Source organism: Salminus brasiliensis, chromosome 4 (genome assembly GCF_030463535.1).
Source record: "Salminus brasiliensis chromosome 4, fSalBra1.hap2, whole genome shotgun sequence".
Classification (NCBI taxonomy): domain Eukaryota; kingdom Metazoa; phylum Chordata; class Actinopteri; order Characiformes; family Bryconidae; genus Salminus; species Salminus brasiliensis.
In genome coordinates, this window is record NC_132881.1 from 32,974,960 (window position 1) to 32,996,310 (window position 21,351).

Sequence of the window (21,351 nt, forward strand, 5' to 3'; positions counted from 1 at the left end):
CATGGCAATTTATGTCACATCCTGTTCGAGATTCAGACAGTGGCAGTGGCGATGACACAGGGTGCTCATTGACAGCTGTACACTTGATTTGCTCTTCATCCTCATCCTCAGACTCGGGCAGAGGCACTGAAAGACATGCGTCAGTCTGATCTGTGGTGAAGGGAGTGACTGAGGTTATGCCAAATGAGGCCATTTGTTCCTCGCATTTTTCAAAGGCTTCCTGGAGTTCGAGGTCCAGCAGGGCGACTGATGTCTGGGGTGAGGACAATGGTTCCTGAATCACTCTGGCTGACTGCGGCTGTGGAAGAGGTGGGCTCTCCGTGGATTCTCCATCTTGGCTGCATGGGATTCATCAACAAAGAATGTAGGGAGATGTAGTTCTGTTGTGTTCAGCACACAGCTGTTCATTCCACACAGCAATCCAAAACCTGCAGTCAGAGCACACCATTCCACACTCCGCAGGCAGGGCAGGGCGTCATGCAAAATGCACAGCATGACAGGTTGTTTTTATTAATCCACACAGGAAAAAAAGCCTCTCCATTAGAGAGTGCCAAGCACATTCAGATACTGTTTAGCCCCAGAAAGCTATCTAATGACTTCTTTTGGTCAATATCTTTTCAATATGGCCCTTACAATTCAAGAATAGCACCCAAATACAAGCAAACGTCACACATTCCTAGTGAAGCAGGCATCAGATAGGGAACTGCGTCATCACTGGCTACGTATATTGTTGTATTCATGATGCTGAATCACAACAGCTGAGTCACTGGCCAATAAAAGGACACCAACTTCTTCTGCTATACCCCGCCCACTCCCCTTCTCCAAACTCAATGAGATCTCCAGTGTGCCTCCATTTTAAACAGGCATTCGCAGAGGGCAGTCTTTACCTACCTCACGGTAATCAATCATCTTTAACCACAAATGGAAACAAACCAATACAAAGTGGTTCAGCTCCTGACTGGATAGGTGTGAGAACAAGGTCACCTTCCGGCAGACCCTGACAGTGTTGTACTGTGTGCTGTGATAACAGGCCCCTTTAATGCCCCTCTGTTTTTACTATAAATGATCCTTACGGAAAAGCTGCCGCTCCTTTAAAATACCTTAATTATACATTCTGCCAGCTGGAGGAAGAGAGAGGGTGTCCTGAAAAGCAGGTCTTTGCATGTATGTGTCTTTGCCTGAAGCAAACTTTGGCACAAACCTGCATGGCACATTATAATGCATCCACACCCCACTGTGTTCTCCATATACCCAATAACTGCAATCCTCAGTTGGAACACGTCAAGAATAAGTGGATCCAAATGGACCCAAAGGCTGCTTGTGCAAATATAAGCTGATGGCTAATATGAACTATAAAGTATACTGGCAACCTCACACACATGCATTTTGTATGCATCACTAACATCCACAGGCCCAAACACATACACACACACACACACACACACACACTTGTTTCTGGATAAAAGGTCTCTCTAATGTTGGATCTAGTGTAGCAGGCCGACATATACCACATGCCACACAGCCAGAGAGTGTGTTAAAGAGTGCTTCAGCATAGCTCATCATAACTCAAGCCAAAACAAGATTCTCTCAGTCCACACCAACAAAGGAGATCAATCTATATCAGTCAGTGAATAAACCACTTGGGCACTCCATTCAGTGCACAGCAGCGTAACACAACAGTGCATGAGCAAGCACACTCCAAAAGCATTAAGGAGACAGAGAGATCTATGCTGCCTTAAAATCGTGTTTAAGATAATGTGGTTGCTTTTGGAAAGACGATGGTTCGTCATGATGTTTTTATGAGCTCATTATATATAATAAATGTTATGTTGAGTCATAATTAACAAGAATAGATATCAGTAAAACAATCAGTAGGTAAATCTGCCAAACCAGTAGGATGATAAGTAGGTAAATCTGTAAATCAGCTAGTTTTTTCCTAGTGTCAATCGTCAGTATTAATGTCAAATTGGCAAATATGCTGTGCATTACACTCTCCAATGCACTGTAGGACTTTTGGCACTCAATTCTGAGACTTGAAGCTTATGGGCATGTTTTGTTAAGTTTAACTCCTTAAACTCTGTATGCATGCCCAAATTTCATTACAGTCATCATTTACATCAGTTCCATAGGCCCTAAACTCTGTGGGACGCCACAAAACCTGGCAAGCTAAACAGCTATACAAAAGTTTACACTCTATGATTAATTACTAAATAATTTCCTTAGGGCTTAAGGGGGGAGACTGCTCCCTTAAGGTAAAAAGAAGGCAAAATGCATAGGCCTAAAACTCAAAAAACAAACTTCCAATCTTAATAATTTATATAAGTTCCAGGTGGTTCCTGGAATTTAGATAAAGTACAAATATTGCAGTAGGCCTGATTTCTCTCTGACTCCATTTTGCTGCTCCTGTATTACCTCTCTATGAGGCCCACTACTGGTGGACTGGACTCCATGTAATGCTGCAGTCCTACCAGCAGGGGGTTAACTTGCTCACTCAGTGACACTGGCTCATTCTTCATCTCACTTGAGCCCACCTGTTTACTGCTACTCATAAAAGTACACACACACACATATATATATATAAATATGCAGTAATAGGAATTTCACACCGCATACAAGAGTCACATTAAGTGATTCAATGCATACTTGGTCAAGGAAGTCTATGAAAAGTTTGTATGCTTGTAATGACAGAGTAATGCAGGAAATTAATATGATTTTTTAATGATCTGAGATGGCAGAAGGATCTGCTTTTGTGTCTTTTAGGTTCTCTAACATGATCCCCATCATGAAACTAGATTATTATGCTTAAATGAACAAATAAATTTGTGCATGAGTCATAACTTTGAGCCAGTGACTTTCCTAATACGCTGTCGTCTTTTTAAAATCCCACTGTAGCGCCATTATTCAAATAGGTCAAGCTCACATTACACCTGCACTACAACCACCATTTCAACCACCAACATGTTCTTGCACAAGTCTGCAAATAGCTTCTACAGTCAAACTTTCCACAACAGTGAGTCACACAGTCATGGAAATCCGCTCGATCTGCCGAGTTTATTTGCCCACTGTAAGACAATGGAAGAGTACTTGATAGGTGGCATATAAGGAAAGGTTTTCCAGATGTTGTCCGTTTGGAACAGTGTATATAGTATGTCTTACAACATGTATCAGGCTGTTCAGTAGTAGCAGAACAGTAGTATGTTCCCTCTTGTGCATTATCTATAATGCATCTACACACAGATGACCAACAAACAACTGACCAAACCTTTTCACATTCTCAAAATACCTCTTTTTTCTCATGAAACAGAGGAAATGGACACAGAAAATCATGTGAATTTGACATAGCTCACGGGTAATACATAAATACCCTTGGATTAAATGAAATGTTATTAATGTGGGTTTTAATTCAGTACAACACCAAAACTGCAGACGTGTGCCCTTTGGTAAAACACTTCAGCTTTATAATAGCTTGTGTGCACCTTGATTATTACTGAATTCCTGCAGGCAGTCCATCAGAAGTCTAAAAATGCTTTTGTATACCTGAGCTGAGTATGCAAAAAAGGATTTGCATCAGATGGTAAAAATAAAAAAAGTTCCAAAGCATTGGCCTGCTGTAACTTGCCCCATTCTAACAACATGCTTGATTCTGCTTTATCTGGAGAGACCCTGTCAACACTAGTCTTTAGTGTATTTGTCTGTCTACATCTGTATGTGTGTATGCAACAAATAGTGGCTGGAAAACAGAGGGAGGGGCCTACCCGAGTGAAGCTCCCCAGGTGAAGTTGAGCTCGGTGCTTAGATCTATACTCGGCAGAAGGTCATGCGGAAACTCAAGCTCGTCTTCCTGTTCTCTCTGGTTATGCTCCTCATGAGCGAGGCTCTGTGCCTCTTCTGCGGGGCCGTGGCTGGGCTGAGCTTCAGTCTGAAGTAATCCGTTCTCTGCACTGCTGGATTTATCCCCCGTCGGAGCAACTCTCTCTGCGTGAACGTCGGCCTGACAGACACAAGAAAGAGCATTAACAGTGAAAAGAATTCAAAATCCACAGCTGCTCATTTCTGCGTTGTGTGTGTCACTGAGATCAAACAAGTAGGCTAGCTTGTTTCTAAGGTAGAACTAATGGTTATTTACCATCGACAGACTGGTTAATTGTACAAATGAAACAAGAATTACACTGCTGTCAACGCATTCAGGCATTGACATTTAGGCACAGTAAACACACCCTGTGTCAACACAGCGCTGAGGTAAGCTCTTTCAAACAACACACCCTGATCTTTTGTCATTCCGTCATATGGCAACAGAAAGATCATCAGAGACAATCAGAGTTGTAATGTACTTGGATATACAGGCAGTGGAATGACAGTGATCTTTCTAATATCTATCAGTAGCCCCTGGCCTACAGTATACTCCATATATGATTAGACAAGTCACGACTACATCATGGAGCTTTCAACCAAGCCGGTTTGAAAATTGCATGCTGCACTTGGCACGGACAGTCTACGAGTTCGGGCAGATATTTTTCCACAGAAAGGGGAATTGAGGAAAAATGATTACACAGCCTCACCGAGCCGGTTCAACTGCTTTCCTGCCTGTTCTTTTTTTCCCCAAAGCTATAAAACAACCTCATCTTACCAAGCAGCTAGGCCAGAAACCACAGAGCCGTTTACAAACATCTAATCATATGCCGGCATGCTGCTGCAAAAGTCTGTGAATGGCCAGGCCTCTGGGACATTTTCGTGAATGACTACTGAGTAAATCTGGACAGAGTCTCCAAAATGTATCCGCCTCATCTGCCCCATACTGACCATAACTACAGCTTTTAATCTGCATGCAGCTAAGCAGGGCGACTGCCGGCGATTCTCTGCACTGCAAACAGCAATGCTCACATCATCACACACATATTTCTCCTCATAGACTGACAGAGAAGGAGAGCACAATTACACATGCATGCACACAAGCACAAACACACACACACACACACAAACGAACTACAGTAAGAGTGGATCCTATTACAAACCTAAGCAGTGTGCAGTGTTGCATTAGAGATGCCTTACTCCAGCAGCCCAACATCCAATCCATTACAGGCTCTCCCATTGAGAATCCCCCTGTCTTCTTCTAGGTGAATTATATGACATCAGTTTACACACAGGCATTCCTAGCCATATGCAGATTCTCAATTACTTTGAGAAGCTTATGCACACTCTTATAAACTCAATAAACAAGCCTGGGCAGTAACAAGTGATAGTAAACACACCCTGCGTGACATACTGCACAGACAAAGTTGACCATATTTTGGCTTTCAACAGTAGGGACACACAGGCATCCGCCATAGTTAGGATGTTGTGGCTGAGGAGCTTTAAGTGGGCTCATGGCAATGGCTGCAAGACCATGTGTGAACATACACACAGTCATATCAGAATATTATGACCACCTAGCTTATAGTGGGAACAACCCACTATATATATATATATATATATATATATATATATATATATATATATATATATATATCGCAAAAAGACGTCCAGGAAAATAAGGACATATCTCCCTTGTATATTACATAAAGTAGCATAAAGTGTGAGAACAGACAACTTAGAGATCAGCTCAACTGAATACTGAGGGGAAAAGTGCTACTAGAAGCTAAAGGTTCAGATTCACAGTGTAGAGCTACAGGTAAAATCAGGACAGCACACCTGAAGAACTGCAAGTCATTCAAGGTAAAATCATTCACCAATCCAGTTCTCGGCCTCCTCCACACTGAGGCGCAGACTTCCAAATGACTTGTCTTCAGTGTAGAGTCATATAAACAGGGATAAAGTATTCAGAGAGCTCAATGCCAAGCTCATGACATCAAGCATGTGGGGTTTGAAAACAACAATGTTCTCCAGTAGTTCTACTTTCTCTTACACCCCAAAATATAAGACAAATCAAACTGAGACTCTAATAGAACGTGGCATTCAGGAATCAGAAACCACAAACAATCCCTGTACTGTAAGACTCAACGTACTGTACACTGCTTCTCTCTGTAGTACAATGTCAGTCCCTAGAGCCTCCTGCACTTTCTCAGGCTCCCTCACCATGGCCAAGATTTCTTTATCCACCTGTAGAATGGCTGTTTGTGCTGCATCACTCCGACAGCTATTTAAATCCCCATTCTTTCCCTTTAATATTGTAATACTCAGCAAACGGCCTTGTGTATATATAAACAGCTGTAATCTAACTGTTCCACCAACAGCTTAGGTCAGCTCAGCTCCAGTGCCGGTGTGTTTATTTCTATGTTATTATGTAAAAACAGTTAAATACACATGCAATACTGGTAGGTACATTTGTTTACCTTGACATTGTGCTTATGGTATGATTTAATGCATCTTAACACTAAGAGAAGTGGCCTGTGTTTCTCACGCTCTGTTAGAAGCTTCACAGCTTCCTGTTTCCTGCCTATACTCTATACTCTCTATAATCTGTACAGACCTCAGTAAACACTCAACACATACTGCAGGCCCCTCACATAAAGATCACTACTTCTCCTATGCAAACAAATACAAACTAAGTAAGGAGCTCAGAGCTCTTCTCATATGTGGATATATGTTCATATGCTTAGACACATATATATATTTACACCAGAGTTGCAAGAGGGTCATCATTTTGTCAGTAAAATAATGCTCCAAGTATTGATCATACTTATGATTCTTTATTCAAATAAGTTTTGTTTTGATCAAATAAATACAACGGTCAGGACCCCAGAGGACCACCACAAAGCAGGTATTATTTGAATGGTGGGTCATTCTCAGTACTGCAGTGACACTGACTTGGTGGTGGTGTTAGTGTGTGTTGCGCTGGCACGAGCAGGTCACACACAGTAGTGCTGCTGGAGTTTTTAAACACCTCAGTGTCACTGCTGGGCTGAGAACAGTCCACCAACTAGAAATGTCCAGCCAAAGGCATCTTGTGGGCAGTGTCCTGTGACTACTAATGGACTAGAGGATGACCAACACAAACTGTGCAGCAACAGATGAGCTCCTTTCTCTGATTTCACACCTACAAGGTGGACCAACAGGGTAGGATTGTGTGTAATGGAATGGACAGTGGGTGGACGTAGTGTTTAAAAAAAAAAACTCCAGCTGCACTGCGGTGTCTGGTCCACTCGTACCAGTGCAACACACACAAACACGCCACCAACACTGCGATGTCACCTCACTGCTGAGAATGACCCACCACCCAAATAATACCTGCTCTGTGGTGGTCCTGTGGGGTCCTGACCATTGAAGAACAGGGTGAAAGGAAGCTAACAAAGTATGTAGAGAAAGAGATGGACGGACTACAGTCTGTACTTATAGAACTACATGGTAAGAGAAGCTGTATATAATGAAGATAATCTAAATCAAGCTTCTGTGCTCAATCCAACTTCCAACAGTGAGTCACCATTGACACCATCATTTAGTCCAGGAAACAGGAACTTGGTGTTCAGACAGTGTGCTATTTTTCTAGCATCCATAGCATCATCTGCTATAGTGAAAACCACAGCCCACAAAGATGCATACCTACAAACATAGTACAGTGTTGTCTTGTTTGTATCTTCTTTTAAAGGCCTAATCGCGGACAGGGCCTACAAGCCCTATATAAACTTCATCTGTTGCATCTTTATGTAACATCTATCAGCAGTTTTCCTCATCAACGAATAAACAAGATAATCCACCACTCTGCTCCAATGACCCCAGAGCCCGTGAGCAGAGCGAGAAGCTTCCGACAGAGGTGAAGCACGATTGTTGAAGTTAAAGGTCCGTTGTGTGGTTGAAAGGGGTCAGTGCCTGCCTTTGTCTTTCAACCTACAGGTCCAGCTAACCTGAAAAGAAGACCCCATGTGGTCTCCCCCTGCAGTGTGTATAAGCACATTATCCTCCATTACAGTAGCTCCTCACTAACAGGGTCCAAACCACACACCGGTTACCGCAGCAACAGTAATACATAAAAACACTCTTTAACCAATGGAAGGAATCTTTGACTGCAGTTGAACCCATTTCAGGGTAGGTTCTTCATTACACACTTATTAAGCTTAAGACAACTACAATGAGACTAAGGGTGGCACCTTTCTGTACTTCATTTCCATGCATTTAATATTTGTGTTTAACAATGTTTTCTATCTTTTTTTACGTAAAAAAAAAAAAGTTTACACCTGTAACTGTTTACCTAGATCAAGTTATAATAGCGCTGTTTTGTGGTGTGTCTAAATATAATTCACCCATACAGCCAAGCTTTGTGTTTGTTTCACTGTTTCACATTTTGTACGTTGCCCTGCATAGCAGTGTTTGCTAAATGAATGAATGAATGAATGAATGTAAACATAAGTTAGGTACACATGAATGTGAGGACCTGATGTGTGGGCCATATATAGGCCATGTAGGACGTTTAAGGGTGAACTATATTTCAATGTCGGTACAATAAGGAAAGTTAGTGTTTCAGAGAAAAAAAATATAGCAGGACAGTGTATAAAACAGTATGTTTAGGTAACTGCTGTTGTGAACTGGAGCTAAAACACATACTGTAAAATGAAGATTTACAGTATCAACAATGAAAACATACATCAGATTAGAACAGTACACTAAAACATGCTCCTTTGCTCTCAAAACACCAGTGTAACAGTCATGTATAACTCACAGAACAATCCATCTGTAAACACACTTAACCCTTTAAAACTATCACACATTATTTACTACTAAGTTATTATGAAACCAGTGTGGAAGTTTGCAGCCATGAAAGCGAGGAACTGAGGCACCGAAACACACATTTTCCACTCATTTTCAACTCATTTTCAACTCATTTTTTCAGGTCCCTTTTTGTAATTATGTTTAGGATCTTAGGACAATACTTCAGTAAACTGATACTTTCATCACATTCATTATACCAACCCTCCCCAGTGTTCACTGCAACTCTCCCACTCCCCTCTCCAGGCTCAGGCATGCATGCATACATTCATTCATTCACGTAAAGCAGTGTTTCCATAACAATCAGGCACCACCGGTCTTCCAGTCACACACTCACCTTGGCTTAGAGGAGAACACACACGCATGCGGGAGAACACAGTGGCGCAAGAGTGCAGTAAAGTCAGGCAGAAGGTGTGTTGTGATGCCGCCAGCCGGGCAGCAGCAGCAGCAGCAGCAGCACATGCTCCAGGGCCTCAGTGTCCTGACTCAGCTCACCTCCTCTACGGGTAAAGCTCCATGCCCCTCTCAGGGCAAATGGATAAGGGCACTACACCAAATGTGAGAGTGTACGCGAGGGCAAAATAGAGAAAGAAAGAAAGAAAAGGCGAGACAGGACTCCTCACAGGCAGCAGTTCACAGGCTAAAAGAGAAGGTGCCGGCTCTGCCCGAGACTCAGTGAGACAAACACAAGCAACTTGAGGAAAAGCCCTCCCCCTCCTGCACACTCTTTCAACATAACACTCCTACTTCATCTGATCCCTCCCCCTGTCTCTCCTCCCCCTGTCTCTCTCTCTCTCTCTCCCTCTGTCCCTCCTTCTTTTTCTGACCTGTTCTGTCTTTCCCTGTTAGGAAGACTTGAGAGCTGCACTATGACTCTACTGCTGCAGGTGAATGCTGGGAAATGGGCCAAAGGTCATCTTTGGAGTGTCCCCTAAGAGGGAATCAAGTTACACACACACACACACACATACCACACAACTGTTGTGAGCTTGCACACAAAGCACTCCAACAAATGCTCTACACATGCTTAAATCAGGTCGTCTGAGATACACACACACACACACACACACACAGTTTGTATTTATACAATGTCAGGACATAAGGACATCAGGTCCCATAAGTCCCGTAGGTACTATGTCTAAATTCAGTAACCATAACTGTAACCAAAGAGAAATGTATAACTGTATATTTTAATAGGTTTTCCATTTTTCTCCTAAAAGTGTACAAAAACACACACGCACACACACATACACACAAACAGCCTTAGACCAAGTTTGCCAGATTTGTGATATAGTGCTCCCTGGGCCCCTAATTACCGCGGCCCCTAATAACCCCAACCCCTTTTTTACAGCCTTCCCCATGACTGACTCTAAAGCTGAGGGAGCTTAGACAGCACACACACTCTCAACTGACTCAGGCTATGTGTCTCTCCTACACCCAACAGTGTTGTGGTAATTGTTGCTATTTGTTCCACTTAACTGTCCCACTTACTGTCGTCATGACTTTTCAACCCAGATGGTCTAAAACATGGCAGAGAATGAAAAAAGGTGCACGTGTGTGCACACACACACACACACACACACACACACGCACACACACAAACACACACACACTGTACATTTAAACTTTAGCACTTGGGTCACTCTGCCAAGTGCAGCTCACTAGTACCTCAAATGTGGATCCAGACTGAGTTTCCTGGGGAGGAAAGATCACCACACTGTCCGTGGCGCCCTCCTGTGGTCAAGACATGAAGGTGTGAGACACAGAAAGAAAACAGAAGAGAGGCTGCGGTGAAGGCAGTGGTCTTGGGATAAATACATGGCAGCTTTGAGTCATAATATGCTGTAGACAGTCTGTGGAACTGTTTTGTTTGGAGCAAAACCAAGTGCACTGTAGAGCTCTCTCTGAGAAAACAAGCAAACTGACTGAGGGCAGCTACGCTCCAGCAGCAGCCGACAACTCAACATTTAGACTGATCCTATTAAGATAATCCAAGAATTCCATAATGCTGGGGGGCTTTTTTTTAAGCCTCTTCTTTGAGGCGAATGCATAGATGTTCTTTACATCTCCACATCTAACACTTTGACTGTGTTACAGCTGAACAGACGCAACTGCCAAACCTGCAGTTTATACACTAACATACACTCTTAAAAATAAAGGTGCTCCAAACGGTTCTTTTTAGCGATACTCTATGGTGTTATTTGAGTTTCTCCAACTTGTGGTTGTCTTCCTGCAAATGATGTTTCTTTTCAAGTTTTTTTTTCCCCATATGACCCATTCAGGAAGCCCCGGTAGCATAATTCTAGGTATAAACAAACAAGTATTACAGAACTGCACTGGAATATAATAGAACTAGAATATAATAACATTGACTGTGTTAAATAAAACATGGGCAAATATGTCTAGTCCTTCAATTACAGCCTCTTATGCATGTCTATGCATGAGTAAAATGTAATGTTTATGGCTACCTACCTCTCTAGACAGTTGTAGCTGTAGATAGCCAATGTACTACAAGCTCATATCATATTACATAACAAGTAAATGGCTTTACATACATGTCAATCTGAAGGTTGAACACATAGAATTCAATCTAGAAAGAAATTTAGAGATTTGATCTTGTGCAGTGTTTATGCTTAGCTAATGTGAGCATCCAATTCTGTCTTCCTCAACTGGGTAACTCAACTGAGCAGTCACATGCTTTTCTTTTTCACATAGAGAAACATTTTTGCCAAATTGACAAAGATGTAATAATTAGAGGGAATAAAACATTACATTCAGTCAGTTTGTAATGGTAACTTTCCATGTAGCTTGGTGTAAATATCTGACTATCTGACTCACATCACGCCAGTACACTTTCTTCCTTTTATCACATTGCTGCAGAATTACACACTTTATTCAATGAGGGGATTAAAGTCAAACAGCTGAAGAAATAAACTGCAATAGAGGATCGAATCAAACCCTTTTCTTTTTACAAACCAACTACAAATGAAGTGCGGTTTTTGTATTGGCCTGGGAGCAACTTGTAGTAGGCCGCATGTGTGCCGTGACATTAGATTAAACGGATCTGGTAACATAACGTCCGAGAAGTATTGCTTATTTTGTACTTGGGTAACATATTTAGCAACATATTATTATTATACGTTTCTAAAACCTCTCTCCTTGACTACAGAAACTGAATTCCATTATTTTCCTTGTAATGGCCTTGTTCTATTCACTGCTAAAGAAACACAGCAGAGGCTGCTGGCTTGTGCCTGGCTCGAAACTTTCGCTAGCTTTAGCCTCTTTGCTGGCTTCTTCACAATAGGTATTTTTAGCAGGGTGATGGTGCTTTCAAGTGTCTTATTCATCTATCACTCCAAATATTCTGGAAGTTGTTCCTCCATGGCCTTCTTTTGGCCTTACAGGTGTTGCAAACTGTGAACTTGTTTCCGCCCTTGTATTTAAGACTGATCAGTCACTGGTCACTGGTCATGGCCGATCAAGCTGTAAATGGTTATAATCCAGTCACTGGCCGATCAATCAGTATATCTTTCGTTTTTATTACAGCAGTCTGTGTGGTTATGATGCCTGTTTAAGAGTTAACAGTCTAAAGGACCAACTTGATGTAAATTTCTTTACCAACACTCCTTGTTAAATGTTTCTTTATGGAAGCAAAAGAGGTTCTTCTATGGCATCGCTCAAGGAACAATTTGAAGCACCTTTATGCTTAAGACTGTATGAAGAACAATGCAGGCTGTAGACTCACAAATGTATGATTTTTTTGGTGTTCACACACAATTAAAAAAAGGTTAGACTTATTGGGCTGGTTTCCCAAACAAAGATTAAGCCTAGTCCTAATTTTAATTTCAATGAAAAATCACTGCTCAAAATGTTCTACAGTCCAATACTAGGCTTCAGCCCCGGTCTAGGAAATCGTCTCTTGGAGATCACACTACAGCCATTGCTGATAGCTAAACCAGCAACATATCAAAATAACATAAATCCAGACAGTTCTGCTAGTTCACAAATCTAGATGTTCTGCCTGCACACTGTCAAAGCTAAATTTAGCCATGATGTTTGACAAAGCAGTAACCCTTTGCTTACTGTGTTTTACACACCAATGCACTCCTACTCTCCCACTGTGCCTGTTATCCCTCCTCCCAGTTATCTCAAGGGCAGCCCGATAAGGACAAAATGTGTGTTAGTGTGGGAATGTGAACAGACATCAACAAATGCCATAAACACTTTAACGGTTCTGCCTTTTGAAAACATAAGCACAGAGATTAGTGCTCACACAGCATTAAAACAGCAGCCTGCAAGTTAACACTACTTTCAACACTGCTGTTGCACACTATGCAAAGCAGGAACATAGAGGCATCCTCCCTCTTACCGGCAAGTCTGCAGAGCTGTTCTCATTGCCCATGGTGCAGAGTGAGCCGGACTCAAATCACACCGCCGTCGCGCCTCAGCACAGGCCACCTCTGGCAGACTGAGGAACCAACAGGAGGAGGATGGAATGAGCGCATGAACAGAACCAGCAAACGCAGCCAGAAGCTGCACTCTCGTCAGATGTTTGGAGGTGTTAAAGCTTTGTATAACAGAGAGGAAAATTTGTGTGTGTGTGTGTGTGTGTGTGTGTGTGTGTGTGTGTGTGTGTGTGTGTGTGTGTGTGAAAGTCTGTCATGTGTTGAGATTGGAGGCCCCTGATGTAAGCACCCTCTCCTGGAACAAAAAGTGGAACAGAGCATGGAACAGCTTCCAGTCCCAGAGTGGGGAGAGAGAGAACTTACTTTGCAGCAACTTTGCTTCTGTCCTGAGGGTAAAGGCTAAAACTAAAGGAAATATGCCTAATTAATAGCATTTTGATTAAAGACTCCAAGAGTTCAATGATTTCTTTACACAGTATTGAAGTTTTTGCCATAGAGATAACTGATAGGGCAAATTTATATGCCTGACACAAATGTACACAGGCTGTGCTGGTGCTGATTCTTGCTATATGCAGACTTCATAAGATGTATAGGGCCCCACCGTCTCAGGGGCACCCATGGCAATGATGATGTCTAACATTGATAGTTATTAATTAGATGTGACCATTAGAGCTAAAAACTGCACAGCATCCAAGTAGGCCAAACATCCAAAAAAAGAAAAACAACAACAGCTTTACAAAGATTTGGGCCCAAACGTAATAGAAAATAATTATATAATATACAATAATTTATAACCATGTAATAAAATATTCAAAAGGTTTTATGTAAGCTTCCTATCAGCTTCCTATCAGCACAAGTCCAAAGTCAGCACTGCTGCAGTACCGCAGGCCATATATTTTATCCCACAGTATCCAAATGGCAAACCATTACATGTGCATTTTGCCATGTGCACACAGACCTATACCAAATACGGGAAATCCGGGATTCCAGTCTGACTGGTCAATCTGTTTGTCCCAGGCCTCCAGATCTGTCACTCACATTTAGAAACACAGATGGAAATGTGTACTTTTTTTTTTTTTTACATAACTGAGACTAAATCAAACCTGTCTGTGGTTAGTTCTGTCTTGATGTACATGGGAAAGTCATGTAATGGAGCTGGAGATCAGCACTACACTCAGGCAGGTTACACATCTGGGTTGAGTGTTTCAATGTGTGGGAGCATGAGCTATTAGCCCCCTTTAAAACAAGCTGACCCGCAGAACTTCACAGACTCATTCCCTATTACGGCACCCGGAGCTGCACACACACACACTCCAGACACCATCAGTCACCCTACCCCCTCCTCAGCTGCACAACCATAGCATAAGCCAGTCTACCAAGAAGCCCCATTCATCTAACCTCAGTAAGAAGCACCATATGTTTCTCTGCAATAGCTCATAGGCCCATAAACAGTATGACAGGGGAACAAATTAAGAGTTGTGTAAAAAGGCTGCAAAAAAATGTATACAACATGTGTATTAAAAAAACATAAAGAACAAATGTGACCCTGTAGCTGAGCTCATCAAAGGTATGTTGTATTGACATGTTTCTGTCACTGTGTTTTTCATACTGGGTGTATGTATGATTTTTTGTTTATTTGTTGTTTATACGCCATCTTAATGGATTCAGATTCAGATTCCAGGTTTAAAAATGCTGCATTAATCGGTAAAAATGAAAAGAAATATAGTAGTTATATTGTATTAATTCATATAGTGTATATTAGTGGGAGTGGAATACCAGCTCATTCATTGTTTATTCCTAAATCAAGGGTAAACAACTGATCCTGCTTTTCTCAAAGTAACTGTCTCTAGATTTTGGAGCACTGCTGTGAGGATTTGGTTGCATTCAGTGCAATTTAGTGAGGTCAGGATGTTGGATGATCACCACTCTACCTCATCCCAAACCTCCCAAGTCCTCCCCAAAGTACTGGATGTAGCACCATGATTCCAGACAACCACTGGTTCACAGCTCAATGCAGGGGGGCTTTATACCCCTTTAGCCCACGACTAGCAGTAGCCACGGTGCCAATATGTGTGTGCATTTGCAGTTCTGTGTTAGCAATGGGTGAACCCCATTGTAGCTGAATGAATGTTCACAAACACTCAAATATATAGTATATGTGTACTGAGCAGTCCAGACTGAAACATAGTACTGAAATCCACTATGAACCTTCAAAACTAACAATCTCAGCCACTCTTTCGGCTGTCTGGATTCTTTGACAGGACATCACAGTCATTAAGAACTAAGTACAGGCTGTTTTTGCAGATCAGTTTCTATAAATGTACTGCATAGACTGGGTTGTGAACAGTATGACATTTTTTATATGTTTTCAAACTACACCAAATTCAATTATTTCAAGAAAGCAAGCAAGACAGCTTTCCACGGGCCAGTAGCCACAAGATTCAGAACACACAGCTAATGTGTTTAGCCAAGTAACCAAGTGTGCAGAGTCTGTGTTTTAACCCACTAACCACACCGACAGGCTGATCTCACACAGTAATCTCCTTGACTGACAGACTGTTGTCTGCATGTGTGCTGGCAATGGAGATTACTGACACTGTTAAATAGTCACAGGCAGCTGCTCTCTGTCTCCCTCTGCTGAGACCACCATTATAGTTGTCATTCCTTCCATCAAACAGAGCCTTGAGATTGCTTCTGGTGGCTGTGAAAAGGCTCTCTGTGTTTACAGGGTTATTTTCATTGCTGTCTGAATAAAATCTTAGATCTCTGTTTTGTTTCTTTTTTATAGATATATTTTGAAAACTCTTTACATGGTGTAAGCATTTAGTAATGAATAGACCAAACTACCACACAGATAAAACCACAGATAAAACCACTAGCTGCCAGTGAGCTATTACACATGTGGGAGACCAGGGTTCGATTCCCAGTCTGGGTGCCTATGCTGTCCCTGGGCAAGACTTCTAACACTACATTGGCCCACCTCTGTAATACGAGTCACCTTGTAAGTTGCTCTGGATAAGAGCGTCTGCTAAATGCCATAAATGTAAATGAAAAACTTAGCAAAAACTTAAATATTATTACATTAACGTCTGTTAAAGGCTATGCACATGTTTCCGTTCTCCAGTTATGTCATGTTCCAACACCAACAAACTATAAACTGAACCAGGCTGGATTAATGCTACTAAAGTGTCCACAGGTTGGCCTGGTGTAAAGAAGAATAAGACTTCTTTAATATCTAGATCTAGATCTATATATCTATAAGTATGTTATTCTCTATCCAGTTAGCCCTGAGATAAATGTCAACACAGCAGAGCACTCAAAAGCAGTGAGGCTATGTTTGTCCATAAGGCCCCTTCCAGACACTCAAGCTACAGAGTTGTTTGTGCTGCTGTGCGATCATGTGACCAAGCTAGCATAAGCTTCGGCAGCAAGCACTGATCTGAATATGAAACGTTATAAATAGACCTTCCTCCTGTCATTTCCACACCGGTGTCAGCTCCACTTGTCTTTCCTTCTGGAGCACAGTCATGTGCTTCCATTTCCTATCCTAAATATGCTGCTCTCTTTAATAGCTATGCTACCATTTTATTTGTTACTTGTGGATAACAGCAGTGTCCTGTGTACAGGGGGAAGTGATGTTTGCGCTTGTACAAAAAAACCTGGAATAGCTTCCTTTCTGTATATCTGATTCTCTGATAGCTTGAGCAATGCCGCTGAGTGCCATTTGTGTGTTTCTGCATGTTATGATTGTGTTTTTGTTGTTATTGGGCACTCGGCAGCTACTCACTGTACATTTCTGCTAGGTAAACATCCCCATAATTTACTGCAACATATCAAATAAAAGTTGAATGCAACTGTGGTGCATCACAAGCAACACATATGCCTTAGAATCCCACTTAGATTATGAAGAAGAGTATATTTTATACAGTCATAATTTTCTGGAAAACAGAATAACAACATAAATTCTTTAGACAATAAACTTTAGGTCATCATAAACAAGTCTATAATCCAACATTTAGCCCTAACTACAGTTCACTGCACTTCAAATCATCAAATATCTTTACCCACCTCTAATAAGCTGCTACTCCTTCCAGCCCAAGCTTTCCCATCCAGCTTGTGCAAACACAAAGTCCATGTCTGGATTCATCTGAGAAGCTGGCACACTATATCTGTACACAGTGTTGTAGAGGTGAAGGCTGGGGGTGGTTTAGGGGGACTAAGAAGCGGGGGAAGCAAGGGGCCAGTACACAGGGTGACAGTGGTGTCAGTGGGGGGCACCTTTTGCCTGACAGGGTAGAAATGACTAAGAGTCAGCTGGACAGGACACACGACTTGGTAACAGTGTAAACAAACATCATACCACAGTCAGACAGCCTGAGTCTCACCTCTACTTCACCCCCCACCCCACCCCCATCTGCTTTTAGTATGAGCCCTGAACGGTGACACAGCACCTTACCCTTCCCATCCAGCCAGAATTAGAGACTAAATATCAGTTTCAGGCCACATCATAGACATCGTAGAGAAAAGTAATCTATTTAATCTGATTCTGTAACCAGTCTAGACTAAAACAGGACATACTCACACTGTTTATTGATGTCAATTTCTTCTAGTGGGGTAGTGGAATGTTTGAGACTACTTTGAGATGTTCATAATACACATGATACAATTAAAACTGGAAAATTTATTAAGCTGGTCAGAATACATCTGGTCAGAATTTCAGCATCATTACAGAAAAGAAAAAGGGAATTGTGCAGTCTCTAGCCAGAACACAAAAGATTCTGCAGTGGCACCTCCTAAAAATCACCAGAAATCATATGCTATAATATGCTTCAGTTGTAATAACAAGATATAAAAATCTGATGTACACCAAATCTATCAGGCAAGACAAGTTTCAAGCTTAAGATACAAACTAATGAAGCCAAACACTAATGGAAGCTTAATTATTGCTAATTATTTGGTCTCGGAGACTGGAATACTGGGTTAGGCCATTCAATAAGAATGGACAATCATTAGATTGAGATTAATTAAGAGACAAGTGGTTTCAGGTGGTTTCTAGTAGTCTTTACTCTTTTTGAACATTTTATATATGTCATACAGTGTCAGAACACACATAAGCAATTTGAGATTACATAAAAATGGTTTATGCAAGAACTGGCCTTTTCTGTTCCTGGGCTCAGTCTTATTACAGTCTTGAAGTGGAATTCACACTTGGAGTCACCCCTAAACAGCACACTTTTCACCTGAAATTTACAAGATGAGAGATACAGAACTGGCATCTGAAGTGAAAACATCACATGGACTGATGGTGTAGAGCAATATTTTAGGACTTTACACAAATATGACACAGTGTTACATAGTTTGTGCACTATCCAGCCTGCTTTACCAGTGTTACATAGTGCAGTTAGCAGCGTGCTGGGCAATGAGTGGCAATGATAGAGGCATGGTCTTTATATTACAGGTCAGTGGAGCATCAACATGATTTCAAAGCTGTTACTTTATGGTAAAAATGCTACATAATGCTGCTTTAAAAGGAGCTCAATTCAGCTGTGGTGCATCACCAGCAATGCATGCCTAATAATCACAATTGAATAATAAAGAGGGGTATATTTTATACAGTCATCAAAACAGAATGACATCAATTCTTTAGCCTATTTTTACATAGAACTTTAGGTCTATGTAAACATATCTATAATCCAACATTTAGCCCTAACTACAGTTCATAAACAACAATTCACTGCACTTCAAATCATCAAATATCTTCACCCACTTTTAATAAACCTCCACTCATTCCAGTGCTATGCATATTGTGCGCTATCGTGCCTGCTATGCCAATTTTTACATAGTACAGTTAGAGTTGCAACGATAGTAGTACAGTCTCTATATTATATGCCATTGGAATATCAGCAGGATTTTGACATTATATGGTAAAATGCTACATAATGCTGCTTTAAAATAAACTCTGGCTGTTAAGACATGTAAGCATCAGTTTGGTGCACATATTCAATGCTATTAAAATATGTTCAACAAACCAAGCAAAATACTTCTAGTAGACTCAATCCCTCTTCTAGTAGGGTGATGATTTGTTATGGCATCAAAAGGTTGCTCTCTCCCTTGTCCACTAAGTAAGAAGCAGAAACTTAAATACCACATTTAACTCTAATATATCATTCAGCCTTTCTAACTTTAGCGGCAGCATAACATTAGTGGACAGAAACACTTTACAGATTGTCTTATGTTCTGTAGGACTGAGTCCAGGAGTCCAGTGCAGCCATACTGCATGTTGTCATCACGTTGGTGAATGGCCACGGATATTCTTTAAGGCATACGAGTCACAAGTAGTCAGTGTCTCCTTTAGCAACATGGTTTGAGGCATTTGAGGCATGATAATTTAGGGTAGTGCTGCCCAACTGTGGTTATGAAGATCTACGAACTCTGAGAGCTCAGACCCCACACAGTTAGCTTTAATATTCAGATGTCCCAGACGACTTTCTTTATCTAGATCGGATGTGTAAGATTGGAAATATGCTTGTAGCTACACTCTGCAGGATGACAATGCTGCTGGGGTATAAGTTCATAACATTATGTGAACAACATTGGCTTCACAGTTCCAGAACAAAACTAAAAAAGCAAACTGAGGATAATAAACGTGTCTTAGCTAACTGACCACATTAAGGGTGAAAGAAAAAGCATTTGGGGTGAGTGTGAAAATCAGATTTTCTCCACAGTTCCTTCACCTGTTTTCATAGAATCATATTCGTCACAACTTTAAGATTCTTTCACTTTGCAGCAGAACAAGTACTTTAACTTGTGACTATTGCTTTAAATAATGTGAAATCATTAAGTGTGCTTGTTTGACATGGCATCCATCCAACACACAGCACAGCACACAGCACACACCACGTAAAATTACGGCACATTTGCTTACTAATAGCTAGACGCTATTGCACCGTGCACTCTACACTCTGATCTGTACAGGATAAGGTATAAGACAGTATGGCATAACAAAGTTCAAGATGCCTTAGGCATTCTGCAGAGTATAATTTTCAGTTGCATGACTGGTCAAAAAAAGCATGCCAAACTGAACAGCTAAAGGTGTCTCTTATTCCCTGATTGGTCCCACAGTAAGGCAAAAAACTTTCACCAAAAAGACATTCACCAACTCTGCACAACAATTGTTTTTGCTAAAAATACAATGTTTAGAGCAGAATGATGACAGTACTGAATGTTTCAGGAGTGCAGTGTGCAGCTTTGCAGTAGCTCATTATCCTTACCTCCTCTCCACTGTCTAAGTTTATCTCAGTCATGCCTGTCGTCAGGGCCTACTGCCTTTCCAATGTTCCTATCTCTGCCTCCAATCTCCTTCTGACTAGCAAACCGCAACACAATAATGATGGCAATAAGGCACATTATGTGTGAGTATTTAACTTACACCATCTCGTTTAAGGTTCAGTGTAAAGTAATGTTGTACAACAACTCTGGAATGCTTTGACATTAGGAAACCGTAAAATTTTAAACTTGAAAGTAGCAAGCTAGTGATAACTATGGGGGCCACTACTCAGGTCAAACTGTAACCGTAGCTAGTAAAATGGTAAATCTTAAAAGACCTGTTAGGAATTGAAGCAATTTATTCAACAAGTTTATTCTCAAAGTTCTACCTTAAAAACAAGAAAAAAGAAGAGGAAGAAGAAAATGAAGAACCATAAATTGGCTTTGACAAGCACGGCTAATTAGGATGGATTTATTAATTAATCAATTATTTCTTTATTTATTCACAGCATTGTATTGCACTATTCAGAAATACTATGTGATTACACAACTGTGTAAGATAGGAGCTATGTTTCCTTGCACTCCCTTCCTCCACTCCTCATAAACACACTCCAGACAGAGAAATTCAGTGCTGTATCCTTTGAAGTTTCATTATTTCATTCTACTCTACTGACTGCATCACTACGTTCACTGTAGAAATGATTCACCGCAAGGACCTTAAGATCCTATGCTCTGTACCACTTACCATTTAATCTGAATAAAATCTATAATGTTGGACATTCTGAATATGTGATATACAGCAATCTCTCTGGATAGCTCAACCATGTATCCATGGAATCCGCTCTTATTCTAATAGCAAGCCAATCCAACACAGACTGATAACTGACTCGATACAGAAACAGTCCTTCAGAGACAATCACAATGTCTTTGATCCACCTATTTTCACTGCTTCTTTTCCTCCATCTGTCTCCCCATCTCACGC

The 21,351-nt window shown here is 41.2% G+C and overlaps 1 protein-coding gene across 2 annotated transcripts in view; it reads right to left on the minus strand.

The window, feature by feature from the left end:
- Positions 1-21,351, minus strand: part of tacc2 (transforming, acidic coiled-coil containing protein 2) — a 74,677-nt gene that overhangs the window by 52,780 nt on the left and 546 nt on the right. The window contains exons 1-2 of one of the 2 annotated variants that reach the window (XM_072678091.1): positions 4,127-4,185; positions 3,756-3,991 (exon numbers count right to left, since the gene is read on the minus strand). In XM_072678091.1, coding sequence (XP_072534192.1) covers positions 3,756-3,991; positions 4,127-4,129 — 239 coding nt within the window. In that variant the 5' untranslated portion in view covers positions 4,130-4,185. Of the gene's footprint in view, positions 1-3,755; positions 3,992-4,126; positions 4,186-21,351 lie in introns of those variants that run through there. The other variant, XM_072678090.1, reaches the window with a different exon arrangement.